General features: G+C 40.3%; 3 protein-coding genes across 3 annotated transcripts; 2 read left to right on the top strand and 1 right to left on the bottom strand.

Moving 5' to 3' along the window:
• Positions 1 to 32: 32 nt before the first annotated feature.
• LOC105279911 (sterol O-acyltransferase 1) lies at positions 33 to 8,622 on the top strand. Its single transcript, XM_011340037.3, has 10 exons — positions 33 to 151; positions 298 to 508; positions 1,536 to 1,606; positions 1,837 to 1,973; positions 3,694 to 3,864; positions 4,455 to 4,603; positions 5,589 to 5,728; positions 5,940 to 6,103; positions 6,317 to 6,590; positions 7,556 to 8,622. The coding sequence occupies exons 2-10, from the start codon at positions 439 to 441 to the stop codon at positions 7,985 to 7,987; spliced, it is 1,608 nt and encodes a 535-aa protein (XP_011338339.2). The 5' UTR covers positions 33 to 151; positions 298 to 438; the 3' UTR covers positions 7,988 to 8,622.
• LOC105279912 (mediator of RNA polymerase II transcription subunit 1) lies at positions 8,614 to 26,470 on the bottom strand. The gene is made up of 13 exons (XM_026971124.1): positions 26,230 to 26,470; positions 25,541 to 25,724; positions 25,237 to 25,433; positions 22,115 to 22,324; positions 20,952 to 21,940; positions 19,560 to 20,799; positions 17,393 to 17,538; positions 17,189 to 17,322; positions 16,904 to 17,042; positions 16,617 to 16,836; positions 16,283 to 16,508; positions 15,871 to 16,102; positions 8,614 to 15,710 (listed from the first exon to the last, which is right to left on the bottom strand). The coding sequence occupies exons 1-13, from the start codon at positions 26,411 to 26,413 to the stop codon at positions 10,860 to 10,862; spliced, it is 8,952 nt and encodes a 2,983-aa protein (XP_026826925.1). The 5' UTR covers positions 26,414 to 26,470; the 3' UTR covers positions 8,614 to 10,859.
• LOC105279909 (carbohydrate sulfotransferase 11) lies at positions 22,654 to 25,342 on the top strand. The gene is made up of 4 exons (XM_011340034.3): positions 22,654 to 23,287; positions 23,622 to 23,953; positions 24,178 to 24,364; positions 24,466 to 25,342. Exons 1-4 carry the CDS (start codon positions 23,159 to 23,161, stop codon positions 24,970 to 24,972), a joined length of 1,155 nt encoding a protein of 384 aa, XP_011338336.2. The 5' UTR covers positions 22,654 to 23,158; the 3' UTR covers positions 24,973 to 25,342.
• Positions 26,471 to 27,891: the final 1,421 nt, after the last annotated feature.

Genomic DNA, 27,891 nt, shown 5'->3' with positions numbered 1-27,891 from the left:
TAGTTCGCGCGTACGAAGCGGAGCGTGAACACCACGTGTGCCTGCGCGCTGAAGTTGGCGACGAGTCAAAGTCGAAGTCGCGGTCACACGTCACAATACACCCCCCTGTATCCGGTGCGCGCCGCGAGAGATTTGTAATTACGAATAAATGGTACGAGTGGTTGAATAAATTGCGATAAATTAAGGTTGCAATGGATACTCGATCAACTAGCATTAGTTAGCAGACATAACTCGTTGTTCGAAATCATCCGACGGGGGAAAACGTAGATAATCGTCGAGTCATCTGTTTGTTTTTAGATCGGCATGAAGCTAGTCGGTTCTCCGAGGTGTTCGTGAAACGTTCTGCCATCGACGTTCGTATGGTGATTTGAAAGGAGATAAATCGCGTTACGAAATCGTTCGTGATTATTTCGTTCGAAAGAAATCGTGGAATCTGTCATGAACAGCAAGGAATCCTTCGGGAAGATGTCCGTCCATCCTGACGTGGCAAATGGATTACATGAGAAAGGTAATTAGTCAATCTTGGTACACACGTGTAATTAGATAATTTCTAAGATATAACTAAATATTCTTTTCTACTACACTTAATTTCATAGATAAGTGTATCTTTCAATTATTGGCACTTTCTCTCTCTTTCTTTCTTGGAGAGAGATTAGATAATAATCCATTTGAGGGTTTTAATCGTATTAGAAAAACTTATTATACATTACGTAACTCCCTACCTTTTTGTATTATTTCTTAATTTTATATGAACTATGCGACATTATTTTTATCATCATACATTCTAATTAGTTCAACAATTGTTCTACAAGTTCTGAAAAATAAAAGTTCTTTAAATGAACATTGATAGTTATTTGTTCAATTTTATTTATCAAAATTATGTCGCAATAATAAAATAAGTCACCCGCGCTGTTCACATGTTGAAAAGGTCTTATATTATCATTTAAAAATGTCTATGCTTGCGATATAAATTTGTTAAAATTATTTTTCCGTTACTTTAGTTTTTATTTTTTTATCAGAGAACCATATATATCTTGATTCGACTTTGTTTTGTTAGAGCTCCCTAATAGGAAGGATTAGGGACTGGGTCTTGCTTGTTATTCGATGTCCCGTTTGTTTATTACCCTACATTGTCTTATTTATCGGTTAAGAATATAACTGCGATAAAAGCTGATTAATGTGCGTCGACATGATTATTATATCGCGTGTTGAAATTTCGATGTAGATATCCATTTTATATCGCGTTGTACGGTTCAACTGATATAATCACATAGAGAGAAGTAATCTGTTTTATTCCTCGCCACTTATGAATGTTCAGATTTTTGTTGATTAATTTTATATTTTTGTGATCGCAACAATCGGGAGTGTGACTCGAATGATAAAGACTGATTCGTGCGAAGAAAGATCGTCCAACTCCTTGAGAAGGTCTGCTTCTTCGTTCGCGCGCGTATCTAGGCTCTACTTTCGAATTGAGCTTGATTTATTCATTGTCATCTATCATACTATTTATACCCCTCTGCGTTTCTTCTTTCCAGTGGCCAACGGAAACACGTCTACAAGTATTTTACGTGATATGACCGCCGATGGATTACGAAAAAGAATGCAGGTGCGAATTGCCGACCTCGACTTGATCGTGATCGGACTTAATAGAACGCAAATAAATTATAATCGAACCTAAGATACCCTAAGTATATTTTGGATCCATCCAGGAAGTGCGACATTATCTTAACTTTTCAAAGCTTGTACGATAAGATAGGACCAGCAAAATGCGCTTTCTTCGGGAGATAGCGCATTCTGCTGGTATTCATATCCTGAAGCATTTCTCCTTCTCCGCAGGAAATCCGAGAAGACGTTTTGGAGCACGTTAATGACCGCATTAACGACATGATGTCCGAGGTTCTGCAGAACATAGAAACGGTCCCGGCGAAAAATGGAGAATTCCTGTACAACGCGGACAAGTATCGCGACAAGAAGTAAGAAATTACCATATATATATATGCATAAATATTTATTCAACATACGTATGCACTGTCTTGTTCCATCAATATTTGCCATCTTTGTGATACCTTCGTGATTCCATTTTTCTAGTACTTGTCATTCTTTTTTCATTAAAAAAAAATAAACAACGCTACGGACTTTTCTTACAACCCAATACATTTGTAAAATATTTTAAAGTGCAATAATTTCAGTTTTGATCTTAATTAAGAAATATCTTTAACTACATGAAACATTAATTTTTTATTAGAGAAATGTTAACTAGATCTGAAAATCTATAATTCAAATTCGTAATTAAATTGTACGTTGAAGTATTTTCAGTGAATTCGGTATCAGAATAATCCCAGATAATACACAATATTCTATGAATATTCTATATAGCTTCGAATATACTTCTTTGAGAATATTCTCAAAGAAATCATCCATACACATTTGTAGAATATCCTTATTTATAAAGAATAGTCTATAAATCTGACCACAACATTTAAAATATCAGCAATACGAATATATCCTTTACATATTCTATAAATGTTCACAGAATATTCAAATGTATTGAAAATGTAGATGACGTTCAGAAAGCACAGGAAATACCAACTCATAACCTAATCTCTTTTTCGTTTCACTTTCACGTGGAGCACTGGCGAATTACCATACGCAAATTGGCGACAAATTATTTTACGTGTTCATATATAGTGTTCATTTTGCAAGTGTCAAGTGTTCATGTTTGAAATATATACTATGTATATAAATTATATTTATTTTTGCATCATTGATCAGTTAGATGCAAATACATATGTTGATAAAAAAAGATAAAAAATAACATCAAAATATGTTTCATCATGTTATATATAAGTCATCCTGTACATAAGTCGTAATATACTAATTTAGTTGTGAATTTATATATACATATATTATAAATAATCAATTGCAATCTATCCTATATCATAACTATTTTTATTATATGTATATGATAAAACATATTTTGTTGTTTTCATTAAGGCTGCGTCCCAAAATTCACTGTCAGTACTGGAAATCTATAGTTTATGTCACGTATACTATATATTATACTATATAAGTATATGTGACATACACTATAGATTTTCAGTACTGACAGTGACTTTTGGAAGAACGCAGCCTGAATATAATTCAATTGTAGAATATTCTGTGAATGTTCTTTAGATTGTACTAAACAGCTTCTATGAATATTCTTGAAATATGCTAAAGAATATTCTTTGGATCTATCTAGAATATTTAAATTGGTCTCATTTTAACATTTTATGTAGATTTATAAAATGTCTTCTAGTACATTTTAGAATATTCTTAATATTCTCGACACATATTCATTGAATGTTCATAGAAAGTGTTTGTGTTATCTGGGATATTTAGCTAGATCAGTGAGCCATTAGATCGATAAAATCCATCTTGCATCAATATAAAAACATAAAAAAACACTTATAAATTTGTAAAACCTCGTTTATGTATTCATTATTACAAGCTTCAAGGTTTTAAGTTTTTTTAATGGTTTACATCACATAATCTAAGCATAAATTTGCATAAATTCTCGAATAAATTTTATAGTTTGCCGAGAATCAACGCATAGCAAAGCATTTGTAATACGACTTATGATAACATTATAATAACAAATTAATACATTTACCTTGTGCAAACTTTTCGTTGATATTCTATTTTTATTCACAGAAAATCTGACAAAGAGGGTATGTTGCCGGATAAAGAATTTCTCCATAGGAACTCGTTACTCACCGATCTCTTCGAAATCACACATATCCGCACAGTTTATAATTTATTCATAGTAATATTAATACTCCTGTTTCTCAACACCGCTGCGTCTGACATCATGGAGTCAGGAAAGTAAGCACAATTATTACAGAATTTGATTTCAATATTTTAAATAAAAGTAATCTAGAAATAATATAAAAAGTCATAAAATCCATAGCGAAGTAGTCGTAATAGCTAAATTATTTGTTATACTAAACATCAAGTGTTACTACGTCCCGTGATCTTAGTTTGCTCGATCTTTGATTAATTAGCGGTTAATTATGTCTTGGGGAGAGTATCGTGAAAGTCATCACTTCTTTTTTAAGTCTTTTGATATATCAAATAAAATAAAAATTTTGTGAATATAGGATCAGTTCTATCTCGAATATCTGAACATTAGCTTCCAATGTATTAGAAAATTGTATGATCACGAGTTATAGCGAGTATAATATTTTGTGAATTAGAATTGTAGTTTGGTATTTCGATTCTGTAAGAATCGAGTTGCTGCTTATCTTAAAGATGACGAGCTATCGGGTTGAAGCGAACATAGGAGACGCGCACAATCGTTCTTTATTGTCTGGAAAGCTACTTGCGATAGAAACGAGTGTAAAGCAATAATTCAGATATCTCTCGTTCGTGAAAAGCACATTGAACCTAATAGAAGAATCTAATGATTGTTGAAGGTTTCTCGTTGGGACTGAAACGATACAAAATGCTTTTGGAAACTTCCCAGCCTGTCTCTATATTTGGTCATTTATGCAAGTCTCAACATTTGGCATCTATATGGCCTTTAACATCTGGGCGTATCAACGACACGCTTTCTCGCCAAAATGTAATTTATTTAACTAACGCTTGAAATATTGAAAAATAATTATGTCAATTCACTTAATTTAATTATTAGAGAATAATTGTATCAATCATTTAAAATAATAATAGGCTTTATAAGAACAATTAATTAGAATAATTCAAAGAATTATTATACAGGGTGTCCCGGGTTTTAACCGACAAACTGCGGGAGCATATTCTACTAGTGGAAATAAGAAAAAATTCTTATATCGAGTTTGCTTAGAAATGCTTTATTACAAAGTTATAAACCAATATTGAAAAGAAATATAAGATAAGTAACAACGGAACATAGTGTAGAATTTGGAAGGTCGAAGATGTTTATGTTATGTGTATTCACATGTACCAATTTTGATGGAAAATGTGCCATTGCAGTTTCGCCAAAACAGCTGGATACAGTTAGACGGTTGTCCATCGCACTATGCTAGACAAGTTAGAAACTGGTTAGATGAACATTATGCTCATAGGTGGATTGGTCGAGGAGGACCGGTTTTCTGGCCTCCAAGATCGCCCGATTTAACGCCTCTTGATTTTTATTTATGGGGAACTTTAAAAAATAAAGTTTACAGTACAGAAGTAATCTCGCTTGAAGATTTAAAGCAACGAATTACTAATTCAGTTACTGAGATGCAACAAAATTTTCAGGAATGTCGTACTGTAACAAATTCTGTACTACGTCGATGTCTAGCTTGTATCGATGTGCAAGGACAACATTTTGAAATGCGTCACTAAATCATTGCGTAGATAATTTTTATTTTTGTGAAAAAATCCGTTGTTACTTATCTCATATTTCTTTTCAATATTGTTTTATAACTTTGTAATAAAGCATTTCTAAGCAAACTCGATATAAGAATTTTTTCTTATTTCCACTAGTAGAATATGCTCCCGCAGTTTGTCGGTTAAAACCCGGGACACCCTGTATATTATTTAATCGATTAAAATAATCTATAGTTTACGTTATGTGCTTTCCATAGCTAGTGCCCAGAAAAATTGGGATTACGGCTGGCTGACAGCTCTGATATTTTATCAAGTGCTCTTCATCATCCTTCCCGTTAAAGCGATGCTGCAACAAAATCTCGGCATATGTAGCAACATAGTTGTACTCATGGAACAAGTATGTATATACAAATATTTTCGCTTAAATAAATCAATTACATAATGAGCAAAAAGTAATTTTGTCAGTTATTGCATGCAAAATATAGTAAAAGTGCACTCGCTCGAAATAGGTCATCTTGTTTCAGCGAATTCATGTCTCTATTTGCTCAGCAAGATTTTAGCAATATTGTAATTAGAGATTTGTTATAATTAGACGCCTGTTTCTTTAGATACGTATGCTGATGAAGAGTCACGCTTTCATCAGAAGCACAGCTTCCCGACATCTGGCTTACAAACCTCACAGTGAATTGCCGGTGCCGAAAAGCCCCGGATTCTCCCAATATTTATACTTTCTATTCGCACCAACTCTCGTGTATCGCGATAGTTACCCCAGGTAAAGATCTCACGACATCCGTTAAACAAGAAACCATTAGCTCATGTTTTAAACAAATTTTGTATTTTCTAAACACGAATTTTTAGATCAATTATTGTATTTATAATACTAATTGTGATAAAGCAATTTTTAATGTGATGATTGTTAGGTAACATTAAATTATTTAAAGGACTTTTGAGCAAGAGGATTTGAACGTGATCGATTTGTTTTCAGAACGGAAAAGATTCGGTGGACAATAGTGATTTGGAATTTCTTCGAGTTCGGCCTAGCAATCTTTTATCTTGCTCTCGTAGTAGAACGTATGTTGTTGCCGGTTTTCCGGATCTTTGGCACGCAACCTCTGGAACAGAAGTGGTACATAAAGAGCACCATCGAGGCGAGTGTTCCCGGTATCTTGTTCTTCATGGCTGGGAATTACCTTCTGCTGCATTCGTGGTTGAACGCCTGGGCCGAGTTGTTACGATTTGCCGATCGCATGTTTTACAAAGTGAGTCTCGCATAATTAGCAAATTAAATTTACAGATATTTAAAATTAATTTTCAATCTTTGCATTAAGAAGATGCCATCGGATATGAAGTGTGTGATTACCAGAAAATTCTTTAATTTAATTTAACGCACGCAAGCCCGCGCGTACATACGCATAATTTTACCATTTTGTGAGCTTTATAGACTAGAGTTTCTCGTAAGTTAAGGGGGGAGCCTGCTTTAGAACGTTGAAAATAAGGTATAATTTTACGAATTTTTTTTGGAGAAACTATACAGCGGATCATTATAAAACTTTGATGCATTTATTAGTACATGTTTAAAGATAAAAAAAATTATTTTTTGATTTGAATATATCGCCTGTAGAGGTCGTCCTGGAGGCATCTTAGTGCAGCTGGCATTGTAAATTGGTGAGCATTCTCCTGCCTCCAAATTTCATCCAAACTGAAAAATTGAAATATTTTCTTGTTATTTATGAATTCCCATCGTCGATGAACCTTTAATATTCATAAAAACATTAAGTTAAACAATTATTTTTGCATGAAAAAGTTCAAAAACTTTGCCTAAAAATCGTACTTTTGTGTTCTAAGCTCCACCATTTTGGCACTTTTCAACTTTTTTCTTCTCTCTTTGGTTCATCGACGATGGGAACTCATAAATAACGAGAAGATATTTCAATTTTTCAGTTTAGACGAAATTTGGAGGCAGGAGAATGCTCACCAATTTGCAATGCCGGCGACGCGGCTGCACTAAGATTTCTCCAGGACGACCTCTACAAGCGATACATTCAAATAAAAAAATAATTTTTTTATCTTTAAACATGTACTAATAAATGTATCAAAGTTTTATAATGATCCGCTGTATAGTTTCTCCGAAAACAATTCGTAAAATATACCTTATTTTCAGCGTTCTAAAGCAGGCTCCCCCCTTAAGCAAATTATCGGTTTGACAATGGACCATCTATTGCAGGACTGGTGGAACTGCACGTCCTATCGCACTTACTACCGTACTTGGAACGTGGTAGTGCACGACTGGCTGTACACGTACATCTATAAGGACATATACGAGATCTTGTCGCAGCGTAACAAGAATCTAGCAACCTTCGCTGTGTTCTTCGTCTCCGCCGTCTTCCACGAGTACATCATTGCGTTCACGTTCCATTTCTTCTATCCTGTGATGTTCGTCTTGTTTGGCGGTTTTGGCTTTGCCTTTATATTTGTAGGGAAAATCGTTCGAAGCAACACGTTCATGTGGCTGAGTTTCTGCCTCGGCAACGGCATCATGATGAGCTTGTACTCGATAGAGTGTTACGCCCGCGCCAACTGTCTGCCTCATCCCGACTACTACGTGGACCTGTTTTTACCGCGTAGTTGGAACTGCCAGCAGCAACTCGGCGCGTAGGCCGTCCTATTCGCGTCGGTGGTGAATTCTTATTCACGCTATTGTAGATACTATCTAGCCGAGATTTGCGAGAAAACAATCAAACTGTTAAGCGACTTCTCGTTACGGAGGATAGTAACGAGAAGTTGATTATCAGTTAATCATAAAATAATAAAATCGGTTGATGTAATTCTAATAATTTTATTAATGAGTGAACACGTGCATTTAACTCTTTTCTTGTCAAATCATGGATCAGGGTGTCAGTAATTCATTCTGCTTTTGAGGTGCACATGGTTACTACGACTCTATAAATACAAATGCATTCGTCTCTCATCGTACTTTAAAACAAATGCAGAATTTGTACATACAAAAAATTATAATTCGTATTAAATTAATTGCGTTAATATTTTCAAATGCTGCACGCAGATAACAGCATATAGGTGTATACAATTTTTGGTGATCTTTAATGTAAAGTAGATTTGTAAATGTGCTAAAACCTAATGATCGAGAGCGAGAGAGAGAGAGGGAGAGAGTGAGTGATCAGGAACTTTCAAATTCCCTTGGAATGAATAATTGCTCAACACGTCGATTTTTACAATTGCTAATTTGTAAAAAGGATCAGAATCAAAAGACAATATACGAATTTATAAAAAAAAGGGATAATCTTTATTACAGAAGCTTTCCATATACGCTCCTTCAACCTCCGCGCGGCAATGAGAATCGGAAGACGTATACGCGTGTCTTCCGGTCTATATAAATTAATTTACGTTGTATACATGTACATTTACATCGATGCACATGTGCAATCTTTTTTATAATTTACAATTCTCCTTACTATATAGGTATTATATATATATATATATGTACATTGCTACATATATTTACACGTTGTATGCATTCCCATTCTTCTACCTCGCGCAAAGTGCGAAAATTAGCGGAGACGAGGAAAATTACATAAAATTATATATAATTCAGTTACAGTCTTCCTTCACCGCCTTATTTTACGCACGATTTGCACGTGGTGTTTGATTGCGACGATGCCGATGATGACGATTCATCTTCATCCGCGAAAATAATTTCTCCATTGAGGATCGTGTGACGTTCTGTCCACAGTCTCGCCTCGACATGCGACATTCGCAATTCTCTCTTTCTCCGGTTCTTTTTCCAATCGGATCGAAAAATAGAGAGGGCGATTGTACATCTCATTTATAAACATTTGTACCTAGGTTTGCGCTCGTTCGCACAGAAATCATGTACACGGTTAATGACCAGCGACATCCAGAGGGTGCGTAGGGGACGCTTAACGTTAGAAAGAGAAGTTTTTCAGACGTTTATGCGATATATCATCAGTAAGAATAAAATGGGATATCCAGTAGCGTTCGTCAATAGCTCTCATTCAAGGTCCATTAACAATTATCAGGCGCAATTCTTGGAAAAACGCCGCCGTTGATTTCGGATAAAATAAACAATTTGTCTAGTGAATCATTTCGCTGAAAACGACCGGAAATCATTCGTCGGGATATCTCGTTGGTGCGAGCGTGCGCGATTGTCTGGAAGAATGAATTTTATTCCTAGAATATACAAGGGACGTCTCTCTGTCTCTTCTTCTGAGATCAATGAGATCGTCGAGAGGTAAAATTTAACATTTCGTATAAGACTTACACAAGGAAGAAAAGGAAAATACGCGCAATAAATATCTCTATCTTATTTTGTCACTTTCTCTCTTTTTCTATATCTTGATTGCGGGATTAAAAGCGATCGATCTTGGCAGTGTTGGAGAATTTGTAAATAACTTGTTGTTGAACAAGTTATTGGATTATTACGAAGCCAAGAAATTATTATTTTAGAAATTAATATTTTATTATAATTAATACTTTGTTCGAGTATCCCAGAAACGCACAATATCCTTTCAACATGGAACACGAAAGAAGAATACCGTTGCGAGCGGAAGAAGAAAAGATTTAACAGATTTGTATGACTATCAAATCAATCCAGTTGATCGATAAATTCATTCAATATACACACGCAGACACGCACGTATTATGCCTTATATTTACGTCATCGCATTCACTTCGCCTTAAAGCAGAAAATATTCAGAGAGAATTTTCCGGAAGATATTAGCACTTGCCAACAGATAAAGAATATATCTGACTTGACAATTTCAGTAAAGAGATATACGAAAAGTATTATGTTTTTTTAAACATAAATTTTTACATCGTTCACAAACCAGATAGAAAATATTTTAACAAAGTATTAATTAATTGCTGTAATGTATACATCTTGCTCCTAGTACGATTATATCCTCAGTTGAGTAATATCAAATCAAGATACAAATTACATACTATTCAATAATAATTTTCTGCATGTAAAAGTGAAAATATACTTCTCCAAGTTAGGACTTCACGTCCAAATACAGTCGCTTAATTAATGCGTACAATCGCATATGGTCTCTATCTGTCAGGAGAATGATCTGTCAATCCAACCGTCTCGGAAATAGTGAATTTCGATTTAAAATTGCGTATTTTAAAATATATTTTAGTTTTCTTAAAACGATTCTAAAAATTAACAGTTTTGCAAATTAACAAATTTCTAGCAGTTCAATGCGAATGTCTTAATAAACATCATTGTCATTGAGAGACCATTATCCTTTTAGCAGATCAATTTGAAATTGTGTCAATGACTGGTCAGTCACACACGTGAACGCACGCGGGACGATTTATCGAGGACAACGACCCGCCAGTATTTTAGGTAGAACACTATTTTAAGAAATTCTCGGGAAACAAAAGCATTTAACGCAAGACTATGTAACATGTTTCAAAACTTCTGCACACTTATATCTAATTATATAAGAGAGAGTATTCTCTTTTTTTCCTCCTTACAATTTGAGTAACCTTCATTTACCTAGGCCAACCAACGCCTCGTCCATCAGTTCGTCGTCAGTGATGCAGGGTGATGCGGAAGAATGCGGAGAGGGTGGAATGACTCGCGGGCTGGGCGCCGGGCTCTTGACGATATGTACGCTGACGGACGGACTGGCGGCAGGCGGAAAAGGCGCCGGAGGCGGCGGGGGCGGCGGTGGTGGCGGTGGCGGTGTATTACGACGAACTACTAACGCAGCTTGCGTCATCACACGCTCCGGGATTGCTGTGAGATGGTGCTGCGCGAGAGGCAGACCGTGGCTCTTCGGCATCGGGTCCTTGCTCGCTACTGAGAAATCCAGTAGCATCTCCGCTGCCGCCGCCGCCGCTGCTACTTCCTGCTCGCCGCCAGTGCCACCGATGTCTGGTGTCGCAACGCCGGGATTACCGTCGGACGCAGTCGGAACGTTGCCCAAAGACGAGAATAACGTCGATGATGAAGATGTCGACGACGGCACGATGCATGCTTGTTGTTTCTTCTCGTCAGCGACAACCTTATACTTGGCCTGCAAGGCAGCCTGGTCTGCCGGCTTGGTACTCAGATTTAAGCTTTCGGCGACGATGGAGCTGCTTGATGATGTCGTGGTAGCACCAGAACTCGGCATTGGCGCGTAGGTCTTGGTGGACGACGTGAGTTGATCAGGAACGTTACCTTTGGATAAAATCCCACCGCCCGCGTCGTCGATCTTGCTGAGGAACTGTTGGCTAGTCGTCTGCCTTATTCCAAGATCTTTGCAAGAATCACGGGGCGACTCGTTGTCCATCATCGGTTGTATGCACAAGTTCGTAGGTACGTCCGAGTCGACAACCGATGGAGGCAACATCAAGCCACCAGCATTTTCGCCAGAGAGATTCAAAGACATCGCTCCGGTGGAACCGGCAATCGACAAGTTGTCCGGCTTAGTCTGCGCGTGTTCTCGTCTCGATTGGTCATCTAATAACGATTTAGATGCGGATCCCGCGGATACTCCACCGATTTTGCCCGGTTCTTGCTTTAAACCGTCGAGGGTCTGCTTGGCGGAATCAGACAGCATCGGTAGCTTTTCCGACGATTTACTTTTATCAACTGCATCTGCGACGTTTGCGCGCGCTGATAGTTTTGGTATCTGGAAATTCGTATCCAATTGTTTCATCAAACCTTCCATCACCAGTTGGGGTGGCAGACTCGGGGTCAAACTCGAGATGGACGCGTGCGCGGCCAATAACTTAAATGCCCGCTCGCTGTCACTCTCCTCCCGTAAACCGGACGGACTCGATTTTCGCGCATCGACGAGACCTTTCGATGCGAACACGCTCTTGTCACCAGATTTCGTAATACGCGGTTTGTCGCGACTGCGACTGAGGTCAGTTGCACCGGAACCGCTCGTCTTCGGTGAGCCAGAAGACTTGCAGGACGAACCACTTTTCGACAGTGGATTTCCGCCGCCAACGCTAGCCGCGGCCGTGGTTGTAGCGCTCGCGCCGCTGCCGGGATTCGCTGTCCCCGAAGAAGAGATGGCCGATTTGATTCCGCCAGCAGCCAGCGTCATCTTGCCGGGCAGCAATTTTTGGGCAGTCTGCAGGGTCTGCGGTTTCTTGGATGCCGGTCCGGACGTTACACCGGGCTTGAGGCCTGTATGCGTCTTCGGTGAACCGTTGCTACCAGCAACCACAGCTCCGGACGACGACGACGACGACGACGAGCCAGAGACTACGGAAGAGGAAGAGCCCGAGGAGGACGAAGTTGCGGCCACCATCGTTGCTGATGACGACGAGGCTGAAGATGACAGTTTCAGATTAGCAGCCGATTGTTTAGAATCCTTGGTGCGCGTTTTGTTGATGGTGATCTTGATACCGTCCGAACTGTGCTTCACCATGTATTCAGATGCCGGATTCTTCGTGTCCACAGATGAATTCTTGGCGATGCAAGAGGATTTTCCACTTTCAATGTTGATGTTTTTACCGCCGCTCGATGATGACGATGAGTTACCGCTACCAATGTTCTTCTCCTTTTGGCTGCCGCTTCCACTGTTATTCAATCCGCTGGTACTACCAACAGTCGAGGAGCTGCCGCTCTTCGCGTTGTTACTACCGTTACCGCATGTATCAGAGTCGGTGCAATGTTGGGCGTTCTTCAATTTGTCGATAACAGCATTAAGAGAGCTTTTCCGATTCCGCGCTTGTGCTTGTTGCGCCGCAATCGCGGACTTGCTTGCTGCGTCGATCTGGCCAGAAGGCGGGGTACTGCCGCCACTGTTGCTAGATGATTGCAAGGAGGGGACTTGTGCTGTTTCGACACCGCCAGCGGGAGAAACTATCTCCAATTGTTTAAGTTTACCAGTAGAGGATGATTTAGTCTTGGGGCTTTGATGGCCGCTGGCTGAATTACCAGATGACACGACAGATGACACTCTTCTTTCCTTATCGCCACGCCCGGAGGAATCTTTGCTCGAGGATGAGGACGAAGAAGACTTGACTTTGGACGGAGTCGCCGTCGCATCGGAGGTGCTGCCGCTTTTGCTAGACGGTGAATTCGCCGCCGATTTCAGAGCAGACATGCTCGGCTTGCCGCTGCTGGCGGCTGAGCTGCCGTGCTTCGGGGATGATGTGCTGCCGTGCTTCGGACTCGCACTCGCCGGCACCGGTACCGGCACGGACACCGCCACGGATGGCACGTTACCCACCGTATTGGGCACCGTGGTCACGGACAACGACATCGGGACCGATATGGGAATGGGAACGTTTGATACATTGTGCTTCGGACTGCTGCCGTAGACGGGCGAGTGTTTAGGGCTCTGTACCGGTTTACCGCCGCAGGCAACCGCCGATTGACCGGCCTTCAAGGTAGGACTGGACTTGCCTACGAGCGTGGCAAGCGAGCTAGGGTGCGTTGGCGACGGACTGAACTTCCTTACAGCCGCGGGCGAGGCGGGTCGCGATGAACAGCTCAGACCGCCGCCAGCACCGCTCGGTGATGATTGCTCGGCGGCGCTCGGTTTGATGCTCACCGACACCGGCTTCGAGAGCGGGTCCTGTTGCTGCTGCTGTTTACCACTAGGCGCGATCTTGTCTGGTGGTGGACCCATCGGGCTATCCTCGCGTTTGCGCTTACGGCGCTTTTCCAGCTTGTTACCGCTACTTTTGTTATCCTCGGAGCCGCTTTTGCTCCCGCTGCTCTTACTGCCACTCTTACGTTCGCTTCGTTGACGCTCTTCTGCAGCGTTCAAGCTGCTCGTCTTCGGCGAGGGTGACGGTCCGGCGATCGGCGTAATGGTGATCGAGCTGGGCAAATTAGTCTGCGACGGCGACGAGGCGATGGGTATGATCTCGATGCCAGGCCTCCTTTCCAAACCCATGCCCGTCAGTACGGAATTATAGTTGCTGGCGCTCGTTTGATCCAGATTACCACATGAGATCGGGGTAATACTTACTGACGGTGGCACCGGCAGGGCCTTGTTGCTACTACTAGTCGAAGTCTCCTCGACGAATATGTTCATCGGGCTCGACTTCTTTTCGTCGCCGCCACTACTGCTCCGACTCTTCTTGGGCTTGCGTGTCAAAGAGGTGCCTTCGCGTGCCTTCATCAACTCCTCCACATCCTGCTGTTGCTCCGTGCTGCTATGCTGCACCTCCATGATCTCGCTATCCCTCTCGGAGTTATCGAGATCATAATCCGAAGCACTCTTGTCTGTACCGAGTATATCAGTAGTATCTAAATTTGAAAAATCGATACCGCTTGCCAGGCTGGTGGCCGACGTTGGCGTGGAGGTTCTGGTCTCCGACGTAAAGTTCTCCCTACCGCCCGTCGGTGTTCCTAACGGCGTCGAGCTGTCCGAGCTGGAACTCTCCAGCAGAATTTCCGTCGCGCCACTGTTATCGGTGCTATCGCACTTTCGCTTCGGGCTACGCCAGAGACCGTCCGTGCCACTCTTCCTCTTGCGCATCTTCTTGCCACGCTCGTTCGAGCTTGAGTTTCCCGCTAGCGGGTTCTTTCCTTGACCTAATAGCGCACTCAGTTGCAACGGGTTCAGCATGGAGGCAGAGGTGTTGCTCGTCACTGCACCCACCGTCGTCGTCGTATCGGATTGGCCGGAATACGACGGAAAACCGATACTACTTTCCGTTCCGGCATCTAAAAAAGACTGCTGCTGCTGTTGTTGTTGTAGCAACTGATGTGACGACGATGACGACTGCTGTTGTTGGGCTTGTCTACTGCCCATGGTTCCATTGTTGCCGTTGTTCAAACCGGGTTCCTGTTTGATCTTCGGCTCACCATTCGTAAAATCTGGCATACTGGACGCGGTACCGTTTTGTCCGGTCTGATCCTTACCGCTGGCACCCAGATTGAGATTGTAGTTGCCATTGCCGCCAGCACCACTGGTCAGACTGTTCATTACAACGGGCAGGGAGTTACCTTCCCAGATTTTTAGTAAGATTCGCATGGTCAGCGGTATACTGAGACAACGTTGCAGAATTCGGCCGCTCAATTCCGACGTCTGTTCCGCGGTAGTCGTCATGCCGACGCCGTATAGTCGGCATTTGAGCGCCGAGATGTCCGTGAGATCCAGTTCCGCGGTAGCCATCGTCTCCTCGTATGGGTGCTCCACACTCACGCTGATGTGCTGCCACGAGAGCGCGCTTACCTCGAGTATCGTCGTATCCGGATCCTGGCGCGCCATGGGCCTTACGCAGCTTGCGATCAGGCAGTTGAATAGAGCCTGTTGCCTCAGATACACCAGAATCTGTGGCACGTGTCCTGGATGTGTGAATGGTATGCTGCACACCAACACACCTTCCATGTTCTTATTCTCCGTCATGAAGTAGCAATGTTGCTGGTCCGGCAAGGTCTACAAGCGAAAGTATTGGAAGTGAACCATGACAGCATATTCAACAACCACTTGGAGATTTTTACGAAAAAATAAGATACACCATTTATTACTGATTACATTGATTATCATTAATTACAATAATGCACTGTGACGATAATATTCGAAGCTCTTTACTTACCACATACAAACCCCGATTATTGTGACAGTCCAACTGACCGTCGCTTGCGTGTTGTATTATGAGGCTTAGCATCGGATGCGGCGCGGAGATATCGCCGCATTCTAATTCCGTAACTTTCTGTATCCTTTTCACTAATTCCATGCAAATCGGCATCTTCTTGCCGAGCTTCAACACGAAGCATGCAGGCAGCATCGAGGAATTTGTACTCGTCAGCGGAGCGTATGACGGTGTGCTAGTGAAAGAAAAGGTAACAATAACTATAAATTTAATTGTAATTGAATGAATTGGAAAGTTTTGAAGATTTAATTAATAACTGTTACTAAAAGGATAAAAATAGAGAAATAAAGATTTGAGAAAAAAGAAATGGAAAATTGTTACAATAACAAATAGACGATGTTTTTATTTAGCATACCTTTTTCCTGTGGGACTTCTGTTTACAGTTATAATGCTAGACGTGGGCAGCTTGTGACCCGTCGAACCTTCCATGCAAACGGTCACAGAATGGCCGATTTTCCGCTTAATGATGATATCTGGGTTCAGGGTGTCGTAAGTACGATTTTCCTCATCGATTAAATCGTACGGTGACACGAAGTATGTCAATTTCATCGAATGGCCGCCTCTTCTCCTCTCCAAAATACCTAGGAAAACGAATAAGTAATGTAGAAAACAGAATAATACACTTTTAACTCCTGTAAAAAAAAAACAGGAATTACAAAGAAATTGATATGTTATTAAAAACAGCTTACCGACAGGACTCTTGTGAACTAAATTGAATGGTTCTTTCATAAATGTTTGTAGCTGCGCCAGAACACCCAAGTCAGTTTCAAGAGATTGCAGAGCACTAAATGCTTTGCACTTTACTTTCTTATCGGCATTTAACTGATAAATTGACGCCAATCCTTCTAGCTGCGTAGTAAAATCGACAAAGTCGCCACGCGATAAGGCTGAAGCGAGTGCCTCACAGCTCTGTAAAAGTGTAAGTATTGTAAAAGTGATTAAAATTGATAATAAAGATATATTAAATTATACTCACTTGCTGTTCACTCTTTCCTTCGTGATGAATTTTAACATCCCTAACAAGCCCCGACGATTCCAACAGAACTTCCAAGAAGAACATATCAGAGGATATGAATATTTCTGTGCCTGGAGGACCAGACATCATGAACTTTAACCTATAAGGTAATATTATAAGACAGATAGCTCACTAAAATAATTGTGCTATTAAATAGTAAGTATCGTGCAACGCTTCGTTATCAAGAGCGCAATTGAGAAAATTGCAACATATGAATTTTATTAGTATAAATGAATAAACGTTTACCCTAACTGTCTTGCTAGACTTTCAAGGCGTTCCACCATTGACTGGAAGGAGGTAACCTTGATAGAATGCTGCAGAGTATCCAAACATTTCTGTAGCTGATTCTTCTCTATACTGTCAATTGCGAATCGCTTGTCCTATTGATACAGAGATTACACTTACATTTTGCCTAATCTTGAGAAAAGAAGATCAGCAGAAATCACTTACCAGCATGGCCATGCGAATGTTTTTAGCAGTTTCAACTAGGGGCTTAAGTGAGGAAGCCTTGGAGCGTAATTTCTCCATGAGTAACTCCATTTGCCACTCCTTACCCTTATCGGAAGTGGGTCCTCCGCCAGTGGGAGACTGCCCAGCTATAAATGGAAGACTCCGTAAAGAAATGCTGCCAATATTATCTCACTATAAAATCCATAATTAAAGAAGGGACAAGGTCGCACAAACGTAAATGCATTAAATCGACTTTTCTCACAAAAATGTACCGTTAGCGGGCAAGCAATTAGCGGAATAATCAATAAATTATCCGATCGACTAACGATTAATAATTCGATTTGCCTCGCTTTTTGCCGATAGCTAGAACTCAAGATTAGTCCGGAGCGAAGTTACTGCGAGGGCAGGATCGACTTACCATGGGCCTTCTGCCCGTTGGTCGCATCCATGTGCCGTTTTGTCGTTAACACGGATGTTGTGGACGTATCGCAGTTGTGCTTCCTTTACCGCTGCACCGCGACACCGCGCGACGTTTTCACACTACTGGTCATAGTGAAAAAGTACGGAAACGATTACGCAAACAACGTGATTGTGATCTCAGTTGATCGGTTTATGCCAGACCCTTCTCACCGCCGTCTTGCCGCCGCTTTTTGCGACTGGTCCGTGAGGCGTGAGTGTCCGTGACCGCTCGCAGACTTTCTTCCTCCTGACCTAACCTCATGCCAGATGGCATGGCGATTCCTCGCAAATCGATATATCGACTGACGATATTTTCGCGTATTTAAGGGGAAGCTGAAGTTGCTATGAACTATTTTTTCACTATAGCGATGGTAATTGCAGTTTCGAAAATTCTCTTTATTGCTTGTGCAGAATAAAAAATCCTTTTCCACAAATGAAGTATAGATAGAAAGAAAGTCCGCTCTACAGGACTTCATACTCAAAATGGAAAAAAGTTAAAAACATGCAAGTTTTTAACTTTTTTCCATTTTGAGTATAAAGTCCTGTAGAGCGGACTTTCTTTCTATCTATACTTCATTTGTGGAAAAGGATTTTTTATTCTGCACAAGCAATAAAGAGAATTTTCGAAACTGCAATTACCATCACTACAGTGAAAAAATAGTTCACTAGCAACTCCAGCATCCCCTTAAAGCAAGTAAAATTTTGAATAAGCAGTCAATTAAATAGTCAAGAAATCAATGAACATATAATGCTCTTATATTTATCTCTTCTATAGCATAAAACTTAAATAAAAAAAGTTATAAAAATATTATTCAGTACTAATATAAATATCTCTGAGACTGAGTTCGAATAACGAAGAGTGGATCGCATTTTTAGATCTTTCATTACGCAGAGTTTTTATTCTACATGATAAAAATTGCGTACAAAAATAATCTCGATACGACATATAATAATACGTCATTTTATATACATTATTATTATAATTATATAATTAATCGCAAAAGCGTAATACTAGAGTTAGATCATTGTAGCCTTGCTTTATAACAATCGGACGGCGCGTATCACACACTGACATCGCGTTTACTTTAGCACTTTTAAAGAGATTTAAAAAATAAACGCGGCGCAGCTTAAAGTCATGGATAAAAGTTACATGTGTGTCTAATTAACGAGTGACGTAATATTGCAGTATTTGTACTGTGGTGTAGTGTTCTTAATCCTTTCCGTCGCATAAATCATTTTCCCCAATTTACTTGTAGTGTCGATGTAAGTGAACGTAATCCATAAGGAAAATATGGCGGATTAAGATTAATCCTGTTGCGAGTCTTGTAGACTTAAAGATCTTAAAATATAAGTAAAAAATTTGTAAAACTCACAAAAAATTCCTAGAAAAAAATGTACGCAGAGCAAATGCTTGAGCAAGAGAGAGAAACGAGCTGCCATTCGGTTCTCCATAATAAAAGATGCCGATTATAAGAATCGTAAGATCATGATTTTTGAGTATTTAACAAAAATAGACTATCACTAGGTACTGAGCCAGTTGAGTTTGAATTACCTCACGCGTAACAGAAAAAATGTAGGAATCACCGAGAGAGAATTTGGTATAAAAATATTCGATAAAAGTAACATTCAGGTTTCAACTATACAACGCACGTAAGGATCTACTATAGTGCCTATTATAAGTTTTTGGTGCTTGGATGAAAGGAGATGCGTTTGTTCCAGAGTTTTGGCACCGGCGAGAGAACCTGTTCTAAAAATATGTGTCTTTTTTCTTTCAGACTGAAACGCACATTGCACAAGGACTTGTCGCTTTTATCATCCCTCTCTATGGTCCAAGCACGTCTGTCACTACTATCATTGTTATCGTACATCATATTGTTAATCCGCCTGCTGTTGCTCGACGAAATCGGCGCCAAGTTCTCCTTATCCGGCAATCTTTTTATTATCGCGGAGGCGTTTCTTTTCGCGGTGATTTCCGTTTCGGCAATTGCTTTTACCTCGGTGAGCCTGGCACAGAGATTGTCGCCGTTCTCAACGGATACCAGGGGACTCATTTCGACGTACAGATCACTCTCGTGCGCGTCGAGGTCGTCCTTATGATCCGCGAATGTGACTTGCCGCACAAGTTTGCTCGCTCTGCTGCCCAGGATAGGCGAGTCCGACAGAATGGCATCTATCAAGGGCGTCTTCTTAATGGACTCTATCGCGCAGCATCGCACGAACTCTCTGATCGCGTCTATTTCGCGTTTCTCCGCGTCTCGCGCAGTTATGTCGCCCGAGCCGATCGGCGACGTACTCTTGAAATCGTTATCGAACAGCACTTTGGCAAAGTGCGCCCGTGCCATTAAGTTCTTCGGGTCCAGATCCTCCCACTGGGTACCGGTGGTGTGATAAACGTGTCGTGGCGAATTCTCCGCGGTGTATCGCCTGATCTGATCAATCGTGCTGACCAGAGTGCTCGCGGAATCGCGCAGCGGTTCCACGTGCTGAAACTTCTCCTCCGACGATGCCGAGTCGTCGCGCTCTTCCAATATCGTGCCCAACGCGAGCATGCCGCCTCGGTCGTCGATCACCACTGGCTTGGCCACGTACAAGCTGGCGTTCTGATCGTCCACAGCGGACCCGGAGAACGTCGCACTGTCGCCGTAAGGCGGTTTAGCGTCCTTCGATTCCACCAGATCGTACGTTAACGTATCCACGTAATCGTCCTGCTTTAATATCGCGCGTGAAATCATGCCGTCGGAATATTCCGAGCTGTACGTCGTGCCGGTCGTGCTCGTCAGGGTGTCCCGCCGTCGATCGCGCACCACGCTGTCGTCGTGAATGTACGTCTCGATGTCCGTGTATCCTCTCCAGCTGCGGATGCACCACGGCGGTCGGGCGACTCCCAGTGGACACACGTTCTCGTAGTCGTGGATCGACGTTACGCAGCTCATCGCATCGTCCCGTTGCTGTGTACGTGAAAAACAACATGTGTACGAAAAGTGATGTTATATAATACGTAACATAAAATATATGTAATATAATAAATATAACGAATGAGATATGATAAAAATTTAAAATGTGTAATGTAATTATGCTGTTGCAGGTCTTTTGTTGGCACCTTCTCTATGTCGAATATTCTGCCGCTCTCGAACGAAGTCGGGGTCGTCAGTTTGCCTCTGTTTTTTATCACGTCCAACACGCTGATCACTTTACTGCACGAGTCTAGCGAGAGGGAGTTGCTACGCTCAGGGCCATTGTCCAGATTCTCCAGTTGATCTAGATCGATGCTCAATATGTCCGGCGCGTGCCAGTCCAATTGCGGCGTGATGTCGTGCTCGTAAATGCCACGACGTTTTCGGGACGAATCGACGTCGGACAAACTCGGATACAGGAGGCTTAGCGTCGTGCTGCCAGCCAGCGCGTTGTCCGGCTTGTCGCTGGACGATGCGACAATTTCCTCTTTGTGCTTGCCGACGCGACTGTGTGGCCTCTCGCACTCGGTCGAGACGCGCACAGTACCGTTCGACTCGCTTTCCGTATTGTAGTTGCGATTGACGATACCCTCCTCCGCGCAATCGGATATCTGCGCGATATTCGTGAGCAGGGACTGCTTGTCGGTTGCCACTTTTTCGATCCTCGGCGAAATATCGATGGAGTGATGTAGCGACCCGAGCGAGCCGCGATGGAACAGCTTGAAAGACCTGGAGCTGTCGGTCTTGGCAGTCGCGTGATTCGAATGCTCGCCGATACCTCGAGAAACACTCGCAGGCATCTTTGACGGATGAAATTTGCCGTAATACAGCAACATGCTGGTCAGGCCGATGAGTATACCGCCAGTAATCACGATCGCTATTGAGATCGTCGTATTATTCGTAATGGTGTCTTTGAAATATAATATGTACATAGCGAGGAAGGCCAAGTTCTGCATCGTGATGAACGAGTAAAAGATGAACACACGGTAGCGCGATCTGCCCTCGCGCAAATTGAAGAAGTCGAAACAGTAAATCAGGCCGATGATGCAATTGTAGATACGTTCTTCCCACATGGTCGAACAGAACTCCGTCTTCTGAAGGATTACCCAGATGGTCATTAACAACCAATGTACACCTGGAAAATCATTTTGAAGGATTAGCACGAGAACAGCCTTTCTAGTTTACAGTAATCTACTTAACTGTTTTCTATAAAAATTGCATACTCTCTTGCATAATTTTGTCGTCCTCTATTTAATATTTTATTTAATATATAATTTATTGTAATCCTATTTCCATCGATACAACTTACCTAGAAATAAGAAAAACCATGCTCTCAAGAGAATAGCTGCTAGTACCAAAACGCCAATTCTGGATAGCAGCGTACCGCCACGCCAAAGAGCTTGAAGAGCGAGTGCGACCCACGTCACGTTGTTACGCTCACAATTGATATTATGCATGGCTCTGATATACGTACTCACGGCCCATGTTAGAGAGCAGAAGGACGCTACAGCGGAAACGCCTGGACAAGAAAATTTTGTATGCATTAATATTGTGTATATAAATAATATTGCGTATATATACCAATATTAATATTACAATTTAGGGGTATATTCTGTAAAAATGCCATGTAACGCAATATCTTTATAAGCTACGTAGTATTGTAGAACAAGAGAGGAAGAGCGACGAGCGAAAAGAAGAAAGAGCTAAAGATCCGAATGAAATAGAATGAAATAGATTGCAGATTAAAAAAAAGTTTAAATAAATATTTCTTTTATGTAAATTACATTTTGTTTTAATGTTTAAACAATTATAAATATTTTTAATATAATAAATTAAAACGGTAGAGTAAATAAAGAACGTTTCTATTATTCAAGTGCGCAACACTAACGAGCTACGTTACTTCTATAATTACTATTCAGCCGACGCTGCTACAGCGAAAGGTTTAAAAAACATATTTCTTTTTAGTACTCATTGTTCGTAACGGCGCTGCCTTCTTTTCGGCTATTTTTGACCTCGCTTCGCTTCGCGCTTCGTCGCATTATATTTAAAACTGGCGAGGATACGAGGATATTCGTGGAGCTCGTCGTTGACACATGTCCGTAGGACACATTGTTCCAGAGAAGATAAAGTGTTCAGTGATATTCCTTCCTTTTCCGTTATCTGCGGAAGCGGGGCATGGAGAGAAAGAAATAATAGCATGCAGCTTTGGCGTGTTCGTTTTGCTACTGATTCACAGATTCACGTTTCCGACCTCAGCATTAGTATAGTGACAACAGTAGTCTAGTGCAGTGTTTATTTTAACAAATATTCAAGTAGCTTGATTTCGAATAAATTGTTTAACAAAACAGTGGCGATGTCACATCCGTCGCAGAAAACAACGATGGACACGTTAACAGCGAGTAGCAATGAAACTTTAACTACTTATCCGCGATTAAAAGTGAGCTCTTGTCATATTATGAAAAAGCTCTTTTCATTGATACAGGTATGTAGCTTATAAAACTCAAATCACAACTAAACTTTCTTCCAACTGTAGATTTTTTGAGTAATTTTGAAACAACTTTTCTTCGTTTATTTATAATTCTCACAATTATTCCAACAAAAATAAAATTTGTTATACACTAGTATGGTCAGAAAAACCAGCAGTGTATAAGAAATAAAAAAGTTATTAAAAAAAGATTATCTTAATCGAATAGTCAAAGACTCCGTAATTGGAAGAAAGTATATTTGATATGAGAGATTCGATACGTATTTATAAAGCTAAATTAAAAAAAGATTCATATAACTGACGAGAAAAAGAGACGTTTGATTAATTACAGAGACAAGTCACAATGATACAATTCATCGCGGCGTTAATAGTGATCTGTATTTTTACGTTGTTAATACTGGCAAATTTAGCGCAAAAGACACAGACCACGGAGACAAACATAGAACCAGCCGCATCGCCGAAATATGCATCGCCAAAATACGCAGCAATCGCACATGCTATGGCGTCTGAAATAATACCGCAAGTAATACTGTCACGGAATCAGATGGAGAATATCAGGAGAGAGTTAGATGACAGGAGGCAACGAGTTATGCGTCTATGCAAGACTATCGTTTCACGAAGATCGCACTTGAATACCACGTTGATGAATATGATTGTTGACACGTAAACAAAAAATATTTTTAATCCTTTTAATATATTATATGTTCATATGTCGTAATAGCAAAAATAGTAAATATAATAAATCCTATTTGCCACTTTTTCAAATTACTTTCACGTTACTGAATTTCTATTTCTAAAAGTAATAAGGATTATATTTTGTTATTATCAATTTTAAATCAATCATGTATTTTTAATAATAAAGGTAATTGCGAATTTGATTTTTGAAGGGAGCACAATGTGTCGTGGTGCCCGATATACAAAGCGGCGAGCTCTACGTGGATGAATTACTTCGCCGTGCTGAAAGGTACCCCGATGGCTGTCACCATGGATCTAGTGCGCCGCAATGTTGTGCAAATCAGTGATATCGTGCGGCAGAAGTTTCAACCGGATGCAGATTTTAATAAAACGTACGAGGTGAGCATCATTTCTTTTCTCCAACCCTTCTAACATAGCAAAAAGGACGCTAATCGAATAATAGAACGATTGCAAAAAACAAACTGCGTTGGATTTTGCAGAGGGTAAGCAAATCAAAAAAGTTTTTGATCGTGCGACATCCGCTTGAGCGTCTCTTGTCCGCGTACAGAGACAAGCTGGAGCATATGCAGGGCCGCGAGTATTACTACAAACGTTTCGGCCGACGCATCGCGCTCAAGTATCGTCAATCCAGCGACTCGACGAAATTAGAACCGACATTTGAAGAATTTCTGCGATTCATAGCGAACGAGAAATATTTCGATGAGCATTGGGCGCCGTATTATCATACTTGCAATCCGTGCACGGTCAACTACGATTATATTTTGAAATTCGAAACGCTGGAAAGAGACCAGGCATTCTTTATCCAGGATACCAATCTGAGCGAATATCTCTACGATAGGAACCATTTGCGAAATATTAATCCTTATGGCGCGACCACCACGGAGACACTTCGCGAATACATCCAAGAAATACCGCAATCGCTTCTCAAAGAGATTTACAAGGTATACGAGAGTGATTATAAATTGTTTGACTATTCGTTCATTTAACGCTATCTATTCCAATAATCATTTACATGGGCAGCTTATAATAGTTAACATATTGACGATAGATGTAATATCTAGATATACGAGATTTCGAAACGAAAATTTCGTCTCAAATGAGATACTTATTTTTCTAAAAAGTAGAAAGAAGCATGATAAAAACATGCAAAATCATAATACTTAAAGAAATTGTGTATGTGTGTGTTAGTCCGTTTTTATTATTGTATATAACGCTTTAAAAATGCGGAGTAAATTAAGAGTTCGACTTACCCGTCGAAATCGGAGCATGATGCAATACTGCAATGATATACAACTGCAATATTAATTGCGGTGCAGCTCCCATGAACGATTCGAATAAATGCAACATGCAAATGTCGCTTTCTTGTCGGTATACCCAACTCTTGTCCTTCCTGAAGCTCGGTTTATTCCTCAAGGCGTACATTGCGGTGTAAATCAAAGTCAAGTACCTGCAAGAAGAGATGGGTCAGCCAATAATTGTACGCATGTTGATACGCACGTAAAGTTTCCAGCCGATCCTGGCTGGACAGATCACATAAAGATAAACGTTAGATACCTGTGCAAGAAGCCAAGGAACGAGAGGTGCAGTAACCAGTGAATAGTCCTCAGGGAACCGTCGCTGCGGTGCCATCTCAAACTAAATAGTTGAGTAACGCAAGCAGGTAAGACGATGAAAACCATTGCAAGGCATCCCCATGCTAAGTGGCCTTGCGAGAGGTATTCCACACATACAACGCTGTCTGTATATGTGAAAAATAATCTTACAAGTGATTTATACTTTCCGCCAATGCAAATTTCTATGATTTCTAAAAACATTTCTGCCAATATAAATATACAGGGTATTTCACAACTAGCGACTTCAACTTTAATGCCACATCTTTAGGAAAACATTCTGTTTTTAATAAAAGTGTCAAGGATGCGCTAATTATTTGTTGTAATTGTAAAATATACAATTGTCAACCCTATGTCTTAATAATTGAAATAAAATTGAAAAACAGTTTTGTTAAACAAGTTTTATGCAAAAACAACCGAAGAACGTATTAATTTTGTTATTTTTCATTTCAACTGATTGAACTTGGTTTTCACGCGGGAGTTTGCCTTGTTTTCGCTCGATCGTTCGCTCGAAACTTCCGACAGTCGAAAGTCACGAACGAATCTGTCAACAAACTTGTCATCAATCGCAAATTCTGAGACACCCTGTGTGTACGTATGCGCGCATGTATGCGTGTGGTACTCTTTGTTCACCTGTTGCTACGTCCGCGATAGAGAAACTGACCGATAACGCGTAGTACAGTAGATCGGCGGCACGGAACTGGTATTGCTCGAATTGCCGGCGCGGCGTCGTCGCGTATCGCTCATCCAGCCTCCTCGCGTTTTCGCCGCACGGAACATCGTCGCACCTCGCCTCGCTCGACTCGGCCGCCGCCATCTTCCCGCATCCTCGACCGGCAGACGCCGGCCATTCGCAATTGATACTTGAATTTGCACCGAGCCAGTTGAGCCACCAAGCTTGCCAACTCGACGACGAGCGCGTTAACGTTTTCAGCCGCACTTTTCGCGTGAAAAAAAGAATCGTAGCTGATTTTTTTCAAATTAGACATTCGCGCCGTTGCACGCGATTCCCCACTCGCGACTCTTCATTTTTCTCTCGAAGTACCAGCACACATCTGTCTTCAAAAGTGTCGCCAAAAGTAACGCGGCCGAGTTCGAGTCCTATGCACTTGCACTTTGATCTTAATTTACGAATTTTATACAATTTTTTTTTTTAAATCTAAAAATATGTTTGTTTCTAAAGCAGATATTTGTACCGTTTAATGCTCAACAGTATGAAAGAGAATATATCGAGAAAACCGTAAATGATACCCATACAGCACCGATTAATACAGAAAGCTTTCAGGAAGGTTTTAAAATCATTTCAAGATTTCACATTTCATATGCAACATTTCTGAAAGGATTCCGCAATATGTCATATGAAATGTTGCAACAGAAATGTTTCTAAAACCTACCACATGCAATAAATTTGAAAAAATGTGAATATTGTAAAAAGTAAAATTATATATATATATATATATATACCTAGACCAAGTATTCGATCTTTAGTGAAGCTAACCAGTTGACAAAAAAATGCATTATCTTCACGTATCCTTTTTTTCTTTCAAATATAAGTGTTGGTTGAACAGAGAATTATATATCTATATCATTCTTTCCTTTTAATCAACTATTTGGAGGAAGAAAAAGGAAAATATATAATATAAGAACGGCTCTTTGTCATGTGCCAACAATTCACGCTTTTTAAAGGGAAACTTGGTGAATACTTGGTTCAGCTATGTATGTGTATATCTATATATCTTATATATATAGATATATATGCATATCTATATACATCTTATATATATATTATGTATTTTTTTCATTAAGCATATTTCAGAAATCATATTTATTATATTAATTAGATTGCAAATATTAAATAAAAACGTACAATAAAAATAATAAATACATTTTATATATAATTTTTATTATAACTTTTTAGTATTTGCAATCTTCTGAATACTCGTATAATAAATTTAAATATAATTTCTCAAGTATTTTCAATTTATTTTAATAAGAGCTTTGTAATTTGTGTGCAACATCATAGGAAAGTTTCAAAATTATTTCAATTAACCTTTAGTAATATATCAAAAAGATTTCAGCTATTTTAATAATCTTTCGGCAATATTTCAGAAAGGTTGCAGATTGATCTATACCTTTCAGCAACCTTTCTATAAGGTTTTGAATGCAAGTGTCGCGGACATTTTGCTATTCCGGAGTTGTCTCATAACTGTTGCAGAAACATTTTGCAATGTTTATGAGATGCTTTCATCTGTCAGATGAAACACTTCTGAAATATTTCTGAAATGTTTTCGCGCT

The sequence above is a fragment of the Ooceraea biroi genome, chromosome 7 (assembly GCF_003672135.1).
Source record: "Ooceraea biroi isolate clonal line C1 chromosome 7, Obir_v5.4, whole genome shotgun sequence".
Lineage (NCBI taxonomy): Eukaryota > Metazoa > Arthropoda > Insecta > Hymenoptera > Formicidae > Ooceraea > Ooceraea biroi.
The sequence above is the reverse complement of the archived record's forward strand: the minus strand, read 5'-3'. Positions and strand labels throughout refer to the sequence as shown.

Bases quoted from the DNA above. Each gene is read 5' to 3' on its own strand.
- LOC105279912 (XM_026971124.1), bottom strand. From the start codon at position 26,413: ATGGCGGCGGCCGAGTCGAGCGAGGCGAGGTGCGACGATGTTCCGTGC. The intron at 17,539-19,559 runs GCATCTCCTTTC...TTCCATTTATAG, and splicing joins GCCAAAACTCTGGAACAAAC to CTGGGCAGTCTCCCACTGGC. The intron at 17,323-17,392 runs GTAAGTGATTTC...CTGTATCAATAG, and splicing joins ACATTCGCATGGCCATGCTG to GACAAGCGATTCGCAATTGA.
- LOC105279909 (XM_011340034.3), top strand. From the start codon at position 23,159: ATGTCACATCCGTCGCAGAAAACAACGATGGACACGTTAACAGCGAGT. The intron at 23,954-24,177 runs GTAAACAAAAAA...TGATTTTTGAAG, and splicing joins ATGAATATGATTGTTGACAC to GGAGCACAATGTGTCGTGGT. The intron at 24,365-24,465 runs GTGAGCATCATT...TGGATTTTGCAG, and splicing joins ATTTTAATAAAACGTACGAG to AGGGTAAGCAAATCAAAAAA.
- LOC105279911 (XM_011340037.3), top strand. From the start codon at position 439: ATGAACAGCAAGGAATCCTTCGGGAAGATGTCCGTCCATCCTGACGTG. The intron at 509-1,535 runs GTAATTAGTCAA...TCTTCTTTCCAG, and splicing joins AAATGGATTACATGAGAAAG to TGGCCAACGGAAACACGTCT. The intron at 1,607-1,836 runs GTGCGAATTGCC...CCTTCTCCGCAG, and splicing joins GATTACGAAAAAGAATGCAG to GAAATCCGAGAAGACGTTTT.